General features: G+C 37.8%; 1 protein-coding gene across 1 annotated transcript in view; it reads left to right on the plus strand.

The window, feature by feature from the left end:
• DOK7 (docking protein 7) overlaps positions 1–6,623 on the plus strand; it is a 59,155-nt gene extending 52,532 nt beyond the window's left edge. Inside the window, exons 8-11 of the mRNA XM_010000295.1 lie at positions 688–753; positions 1,800–1,871; positions 4,729–4,881; positions 6,487–6,623. Of these exons, the coding sequence (XP_009998597.1) occupies positions 688–753; positions 1,800–1,871; positions 4,729–4,881; positions 6,487–6,623 (428 nt within the window). The remainder of the gene's footprint in view (positions 1–687; positions 754–1,799; positions 1,872–4,728; positions 4,882–6,486) is intronic.
• Positions 6,624–9,583: the final 2,960 nt, after the last annotated feature.

The following is a 9,583-nucleotide window of genomic DNA, read 5'->3' on the forward strand; positions in this document are numbered from 1 at the left end:
TCCTGCTGATCTGAGTCGTGCTGGGAAAGGGGACTGGCTGTGCCCTCGGACGCATCCCTGGCAAAGCTCCTCGGGCCATAACGCTTGGAATGGTGCCTCACAAGAACCAGCTGATTCAAACCCCGTGGAAGATCCTTCACCTGTTCTTCACCCTGCCCCCAGTTTATGCCTGTCTAAAACTAGATGGTAGATTTCTGAAGTGTGAGATGGTTCTTCCCAATAACTTTAATAGGTTTTGGATCCCGTCTGATGAGATTGTAATGAACCCTTTACATTCTGCACTGCCAAACCTATGTTATGTATTACAAAGGCAACTAACTCCCCACTCAGTTTTCATTGGTATTTTACCTCTCAGTTCAAGGCAACTGTCTCTGTGAGTAAGGTAGTGCTGACCAGAAATAGGGAGGTCAGTATCCTGAACTTGTATAGAAGGCATCTTTTCTTTTTAAAGGAAGAAAACAACAAAATTATATTATAGTGGCACAATCTCAGGATAAAGACTTTAGCAAAAATTGAAGAAGAGCATAAAACCCAGCATTGCTTAAGTGAAGAACAGTAACTTAGAATTCTTACTGAATTTTTTCTTGATGTTTCAGGAACTTCTACTAAAAATGCTGATGCAGTGCAGATATCTAATAATAGCAACAGGTACTTAGATTTAATGTGAATCTCTCTCTTTGAAAACAGGTGGTGCTTCTATGATGGCAGCTTCTGGGTCTCTGAAAGTCCATAGAGGGCACAGCCTCCAAGCTGGTAGGTGTAAGTGGTTATGAGCTATTTGTATGTATGTATATTTAAATTAACTTATTTTAAACTTCAGAAAATGTTAAAGATAATGTATTACTTGATTCCCTTTTGTAAGACTTATGTATTTCTTTGTTGTTGTTTTTTTTTGTGCTTGGCAGGGTTTTTGCTAGAAAGGCTTTGACAGCTGGGATAAGTTTAGAAGGGGGAGTGACAAATGAGATAAGTGTCAGAGCATAGGCAGTAGTCTCACTCACAGCAGCAGAATGCTGCCAGCACTTTAACAAAGAGCATCCACAAAAAAACCCTAACCCACCTCAGGCCTTGAGAAGTCCCGTAACCCTGGGAATGATGTGTTGGGAACAAAGACCCCACCACATTTTAAGTTACTTCTTAATGATCATGGAGGACAAAAAACCCAAACCAGCAGATAATATTTTGAGTGTTTGTCATACAAGTGTAAACCAAATATGTTTGTTCTATGGGCATAGCTTTTTAGCTTGCTTTCTTGTAACTGGGGTGGAGTCTGAGGTCATGAGGAGAATCTGGGCAGCTTTCTTCAGCTTAGTGCTCTGGAAACACTGGTGATGTGCAACATGGCTTCTTGCAAAGAAGCACTTGGAAAGCAAAGTTACCTTTGGGAAGGCTAGTTTAAGCATTTTCTTTGGTGATTTGTCAGAATTCAAGAAGTTATCCATTGTGCTGGAGGTGGAATTTTAATAAGAGTCTTCCAGATGTTCCCAAGGTCACCCACACACTTCTCCCTGATTGATGCATTGGAGACAGCTTTGCTCCCCCATTGATGTACAGCAAAACATGCTGTTGACTTCAGTGGCCTTCAGTGTGTCTTCATGTTTATTTCCTTACTGTTGCACTGCTTAGAAAATGCTGGCATCACCACTTCAGGAAAGTCAACATTAGCCACTGCTTGTGGGATTTTCCAGTATGATTATTCAGATTAGAAGGTTACAAGTCAATCCCTCAAAAGAATACACTTTGTTTTAATTGTGCAAATTCCTAAATCCAAAGCTGTTGGTGGTGTTCCTATATTCTAGTTCCTAAAGGTGGTTACGAGATTCTGACACTTCCTGCAGAACCAGGAACCCCTACTAGCCCCGAGGAACTTGGTGAGTAAGATCTTTTCAGCCAGTTGCATTAGAAGGTACTAACATCTGTTGCTTTTTCCATTTCCTTTTTTGTTGTGATCTCTTCTAAATGTTTGTCTTTGAGATGGTGCCCTTTGAACATGTTAGCTTTGCATGCTCTCACACACACGTTTATCTCAAGGCTGTGTTCATAGTGAGGGTTTTCTTTCTGTGCTATTTATCAGGTTTCTGAGAGTAGCATATGCATTGGTTGGAGAATATGTGTAACATTTGCTGAAATAAAAGCTAAACCAGCTGTTTCAAATATAATTTTCTTCTTCCCTCCTCAGTTAAAAAAAATCCCTCCTCATTCCAGTACCAGTACCAGAAAATACCAGTATGTTCTCTTTTTACTGTTTTCCTGTTACTTGCTCAACTATTTTTTTTTCTTCCTGCATTTCCCCTTTTCTCTTCAACCAATTATCTAAGAATGCTGAAATAATGCATTTTGTTCTGTTTTTCTCTCAAATTCTCCTTCCATAATTATCTTAAATACTAGTCTTCTGACCTCTCTTTTAATCATCTTGTACCTCTCTCCACCCAGAGCAGGTTGCCGAAAGGACTGTCTTTGTCCATGGCTTCCTGTCCGTGTCTTGTTTTCTAAGTAGGAGCTTTTGACTGTCTTGTGCATTTCAAATGAAGTGTCCAAAACAGCTGGATTTTTTGTTTGGGTTGTTGGCGTTTTGTTGTGTTTTTTTAAATTATTATTATTATTTATTAATTTTTATTTATTTTAATTCAAAGGAAAAATGAAAAGCCAAGAATTTTCCTGTTTGCAGGGAAAGCAGTTTCTATTAAGAGAGCACAGACAAAACAACAGAAGGCTCTTCCTTTCCTTCCATTCCAGTTTGCCCAACTTTGTTCTTGTTTCTTTCCTTTGTGTAGAATATTTGATTGTTGACAGGGGTTTCCTTGTTTTGTTTCTTTTTCTTTTCTTGCACAAACCCCCAATTAATTAATACATTTTTCTTCATAAGTGTTCTTTCTAGTTCTCAGGAGAATCACTTGCCTTGTGTGCATCAGGTAGCACATTCAGCTTCCTGAAACCATTCAACTATTTTACTCTGTAGATAAATTTGCTAATTTTTCTGCTATCTTTGAGGACACTTCACTGAAACTCCTGCTGTATCACTTTAACAGCATAGAAAGACTGTTCAATGCTGTGGTTCTGCTGAATCCCTTTTGGCACAATCAGGGCCAATTACTTTGTAGTTTAGACAGAAGAATTAAGAATGATTTCTGAGAGTTATGTTTGAAGAAGATCCAGAAATTTCTTGTGTTAGATTTATTATTAGCAGTAGTATTAGTATTATTTACATTTCCTTTTTGTTCCTAACACCTAACTTTGGAAGAGCAACTTGAATTCTGACCACCTGAAAACCATTATGTTACTATGTTACTTTGTGGATATTCCTGTGTTTTCTTTATGAAAATATGTCAGAAAACTGGAAAACTTTCCAGTCTTTTAAAGTTTTGTACAGCATATTAGACTCTTTAGTTCAGATAGCTTAATTCTGGAGATATTCCATTATCCTGGAACCTGCTCCAACAATTCCTAACATTGCCTGACTTTGGATGAGCTATATCTGCTATTCATAATACAACCAAAAAAGAAATTCCCCTTGATGTTTGGATATGACAAGTCATTCTCTCCTGGGCTCTAAAGAGCCTTGATCACCTCCTGCCTTTATGTTCATATCTCATCAGTGGCTGAATGGGCAGAAAAGAAAAGCGATGATTTGGACAAGTAAGATTTGGATAAGAGTTTTAGGTGGGGACAAGAAAGGGCTCAATGGGAGAACTTCAGGGAAAGGGAGAACCTGACAGTGATACCATTTTTCCTCTGCACTTCTTTGTCCCAAACTGACTTAACATCAGGAAGTGTTGGAGGGTAAGAACCTCAGCTGAACCAGGGGAGCAGGTGATTACCAGCCTGCTGAGGAAAACAATGAGAAACGAAATGCCTAGTTAGCCAGTGAATGGAACCTTCTACCTTCTCCCTCAATTTAATTTCTGGTAAGATTAGGATATTTGAAAATAGGGCTAGAAGATATCTTGATAATTCATCCAGTAGACAGCAAAGTTGTTTTTAAGCCAGAATAACTGTAAAAAATTGTTTTCTAGTAAGTGTTAGTCAATCTCTCTTTTTTTTTTTTTTTTTTTTAAATTCTTCAGCCTCTGTGGGATTTCCTCTAGTGTTCTTGTGATCTTTATTATTAAAAAGGTTTTCCCTCTGTCTAATCTACTTTTTTTCCTGCAACTGCAATTTTTTATTACTTCTTCTCTCCCCACTTGGCATCATTCCTCTTTTTCAACTCAGTTCAGGGAAAATGTCCATGTTGTGTCCTCAATCTTGCCCTTCCCTTGCTTTAAAATGTTCTTCAGTCCCTTTTTTTGGGACATACTTTCTGAACTTCTAGTGATTTTGGTTGCTCTCCTGTGGATGATATCATAGTCTACATCTTCCTAGAACAGATTGCTTTATATAAGGCTTTACTAACCTTAGAGCTGAAAGCCCTGCGAGGTGGTGTTGCATACATTGCTTCTGTCTGAGAATTTCTGCATAATGTTTGCTTTCCGTTGCAACAAAATGAGATCAGATCACTGGCTGTGGCCTGTGGTCTTCTGCACAGATCCTGAGTTGATCAGTCTCTGAGGATCTTTTCTGTTGAAACCTTAGTCTTCTCATGTTCCATCTACAACTGAGGAATGTACTGCTTGGCAAGCCAAGTTGTCACTGCCAGTTACTATCAGAGCAGTTGACAGAACGTCATGTTTTTATGTAATGCATCGCTGGTCATTGCCAACAGTGACTACAATAATGTGTTGCTTGTTTTAGAAGGAGCAGTAGGTTATTCTGCTGATGTCCCTGCATCAGATCAGCCCCACAGCGAGATGGCCACCTATGTTAATATTCCCGTCAGCCCCACGTCCAAAAAACAACTTCATTATATGGAACTGGAACTTCAAGAACCTAGCACAAGCATAAGAGGTAAGGAAGTCTACAATACTGTTTAAACAGCAAAGGAAGTATTAATGCAGACTATATTGGGAATCTTAATTTCTTATCTACCCATAGGCTCTTGCTAACAGAGGAGCTGAACCCTGGTGTGTTTGTGAGGCAGTTCTTGTCACTGCCAACTCTTTGGAAAAGATTTTTAAGTAATGAGGTTCTATAAGATGTTGCATCCCTCTGACAGGTGTATTGTATATGCACTCCTAAAATGAACATTTCTGTGTCTGTGGAGTTTGACAGACAGTAATTTGCTTCGTGTTCTCAAGATTTTCATTGCACGTATTAAGACTACACTTAACTAATTTGTCTTGCTTGGCTTCAGAAAGAGGGCTGTGGGTGTGGGTGTACAGGGCTTGCTCCTGAAGATACTCTGGAGCCAGGCAGCAAATACTTCAGAATAGAACACAGTGTTCTATCTGCTCTCTATGAAGATGTGTGGAAGTGCTACAGAGGGGAAGGCAGCCCAAGTACTTGATTTGTTTAAAATATTTTTTTAATTAATTTGTCTGGATCTGGGTGTTTTACTTCTAATGCTTAACTTGGACAATTAGCACAAAAAGCATGCATTGCAGCTGCCATGTATTTTCAGTTAGCAATGTATTCCTTCTTACAGGAAGCCTTTAATCAGGATCTGTCATTTCATTGTTCACATTTGGTGTTGTTGAATTTTCTGTGTCTAGTTTTTGGCTAGTGAGATTTTAGTTTTTATACTTCTCATTTCAGCAAGTTTATTAACTTTGAAATGCTAGCACTTTGCCTGCTGTTTGGTTTGTTGATGGTTTGGTTTTTTTTGATGTTTATATGGCTCTGCTTAAGTAATTCAAAGCTTCTCCCAGAATTTATTGTAGCTCTCTGTACAACATTCTGTTAAAATGCAGGAGTGATGTTTCATTATTTTAAGATGGTCTACCAAGACAGTAAGAATTCCATAAACTGATATAAACAGTCCTAAATGTCAACCACCAACCCATGCTCAAGTTGAATAACTTTCAAGGTGCCTCTAACAACTATAAATGTTTTGTTTTTTTCATACTAAAGTTATCCTAGCCTCTGGAGTTTTATGTCTGCACTACAGAAGTTCTGCAGAACTGTTCTGCTCCCAGACTGTCATTCTGTCTAAAGCTGAAGGTGGTTGATCTGGCAAAAGTTTACAGAGTCCCTAATGCAGACAAAGAAGAATCCCTGCCAACTGTCCTGCCAATGGTGTTTTCTTTTCAAATACCAAATGTTTTTAATTTCCTGACTAGTAGCCTGCTGATGAGGCCTCCCAGAAGTGGAGACCTGAGTTCAATTTTCTGTTCTGGGAGGAGTGCAAATGGAGATTCAAACTGGGGGCAGAAATACAAGTGGTTAATTTACTTATTTGAAGAAAACCAAATAGCTAAACTGTGCAGATAAAGATTTTGAGGATGTTTTTAGTTCTGATTGCCAGCTTACTCCCTTGACAGAGCTTGCAGTAAGACCAAACCAGGATCATCCAGGATGTCTGTGGAAGTGTCTCAGTATCCTAACCCTGAGTCAGTTTTACCTAGGAGTATATGAGAGGTATAATATTTTACATGAATCCATTTGGTATTTCAGGGAGTGGATCATCTCGATATGCACAGATTGACATTGCAGCTACAGAGACAGCCCACAAGGTGGGAACGCAGCATGCTCAGTGCCGGGAGGAGCGCCTGCAGGAGCTGGAGCAGAAGAAGAAAGGGGGTCAGCAGTGACAGAACTCTTTGCTTACCATAAGTTTGTATTGATTTATCTGCCAAAAGATTCACATTTATTGTAAAAAAAACACAACAGTCATACAAATTGCTTCTTGCATTTATACCAGACTCATTCCAATATCTTGATTCCTAATTGGAAAGCTGGTAGCACGAGGGGTGTGTGTGATCTTTAATTTGGTTGCAAAGTCCAGATTTATTTTTTTTTTTTTTCCAAATACTATGACAGATGTACATTGCCTTTTTCTATAATTCTAAAATCCTGGAAGAAGCCTGTAACTAATTTCTGTGTTTATTAAATGGTGGAATTTTCGTTTTTTTTAAAAAAAGGACTTGAATGTGTGTAGATACGAGAACGTGAGTGTGTGTGTGTAGTATGTGTACACCTATGTTTGCATGTGTGCATATGTAAGTTTGTATGTAAAGCACACATTACTGATAAAATATATGTATATATCTGAGAGTATAAAATATTAAAAACCTCTATTAATATATTAAAGGCTCTTACAAAAGCAAGAAAATTCAGTGCCTGATTTTTGCAGGCACGGTTTTGTGCAATTTAAATGCTTATTTATGGACATGCTTAACTTTACCTATGAGTAATTCAGTTTTATACCTCAACAAGAGCTCTGTAGCTTTTGGCTATAGATGCTGCAGTGTCAGGACTGCATATGTGTGTACATAGAGACAAGAAGTTCAGAGAATACTAGAATGGTTATTTAATTTAAGTGTGCCTATAAACCAAAGTAATTTAAAGGGATATTTTAGGTGCTTCTGTTCATAAAAGTTCATCAGAACTTCTGAAAATTATGTCCTTTGTTTTTATCTCCAAAACTATGCCTAATGTAAATCAGCATCAACATCAGAATATCTGCTTTGCGGCTAAAACTTCCATTGAATAATTCTCTGCTGTCCCTAAATAGCATAAAACCAGTTCTGTGTAAGAGCATGATGTCTTCAGAGATGCTACAGAATTGAGGATGTTTTGTTGCAATATAGGTTTATCCACAAGTCTTTGACATCTTGCTTTTGTAAAGTGAGATTGTATGATTCAAAACTTGACTTGGTTTCTTGTGTTGCATTATCTGTGTAATTCTTGTGTTCTACCTATTTGTCCTGATACAAAATGTTAATTAAATAAAATATTATGGCAGTGACATTACACTAACAAAGCAGTGTTCTTCTGAAAAAAAAAAAAATATCAAATTTTTAGTGTGCAGTAATATAACAGCTTTGGCTTCCAGAAATGATTAGAAATGATACCTTAGGTGTCATGAGTTTTTGACTGTGTCCTCTGAAGATGAAACATCACAGCCCAACTCTGTTTTTCAGATCTGCATTGTATTTCATGTTGCTGAGTAAATGTTTTGTGCCAGTGAGGGTTTCACTAAGTGATTGGAAGGAGAGGTGGGTGTTTTTGAGGCAGCATTTAGCCTTTAAACTTATTTGAATGGAGCCTCAATAGTAATATAACTCTCTCAAATAAAAAAAAGGTTTTGAGAGTTGATAATTGCTGTTGTCATCTGTCCTGTACTAAGATGTACTTTTCTGTTTATCAGCTGAGTGTATTTCTGAAGGGAAAAGACATATTTCTTATGAGATTCCCAGTTGAAAAGATTTTTTTCTTGTTTGATAAATGGACAGTGGTGATCTGCTTTATAAACACATGTTCAGTAGCTGAAATGGCTTGGGCTTATAGCTCCTTGGGACCAGGTTTATCTAACTGAGTTCAATTAAGGATCCTCCACTGGAGGACTTCAGGGTTAAATTTCTGACTATATCCCTACTTATATTTAGTATTTGAAATGAGCCTTGCTTAACCTGATGCACTGAAATGCTGTTTTCTATCATGATATATAGTGAAGCTCCAATATTTCTGTTGTAAAAATCTACCAGGAATATATATTACCCAGGTTCTCAACAAAGACTGCCTTTCTGTATGTTGCTCAAAATTGGTTGCAGCAAATCCTGGACTTGCAGCACAGTTTAAAGATTTGACACAATAGGAAAAGAAATCAGATTGCTGCTGGACTTACAGGAGGACCCACAATTTTAATATGTTTTTCAGGTTGGACAGGGCTGTGAATCTCTACATGCACATGGTTCTCTGTGCACATCTATTTGTGTATGGCATAGCAACTTCAGCTAGGATTAGCTAGATGGCTGGATTTAAATTTATAGCTTTTATAATATTAACAGTTATCCTATAAGGCTTTCCACAAATGAAATAGTTAACTTTTTAGGCTTCTGTTCCTCTTTTTTGTACTTAGCTTGAATAAGGCAAATAGAACACATGACTTTCACTTATTTTTTTATATTCACTTCATATCCTGATGCAGTAAATTACGTTTAGGAGGCTGAAGCAGGAGGCCAAACCTTGCTGTTGCATCTATTAAAACCTGGTTGGTTGTTGTTTTTATAGTATCTTGCAGGCCTCCCTGTCAGGTTATAGGCTTTACATTTCAGTTGAAGGAACTAAAGTTCTCCCCTTTGAAAAATAGCATCTGACAGAAATGGAAAACATTTTTCCTAAAGAAATAAAATAATGTATCTTGAATTTCCAGTGGTGAACTCGGGAAAAGGGAATTGAAACCACAATCCTACGAGCAGTCTTGTCCTCACCATGTAGCTTCCACGGGTTGACTCTTGTACTGCTGTTAATTAATATAGGAGTAGTTAGGGATTTATTCACACACCTTGCATAAAACTTCTGCATAAGTGATCTAAAATACAATTTGTGATGAGTCCAGATGTAGAGCTCTTTGCAAAAAAACTCAAAGAGCTCTCTCACACTTCTGGAGGTACATGTGATTTGTAACTTCTGCTGGTACAAATGAAGACTTTGATAATTTTTAATTTAGCGTTCTACCAGAGTCAGACCTCCTCCTGCCCTGACTGTGAGCCTGAGAAATTAATTATCAGAAGAACAAAACAATGTGATGTAGCTGATACTTCTGTAA

The sequence above is a fragment of the Chaetura pelagica genome, unplaced genomic scaffold (genome assembly GCF_000747805.2).
Source record: "Chaetura pelagica isolate M959 unplaced genomic scaffold, ChaPel_1.0 scaffold116, whole genome shotgun sequence".
NCBI lineage: Eukaryota > Metazoa > Chordata > Aves > Apodiformes > Apodidae > Chaetura > Chaetura pelagica.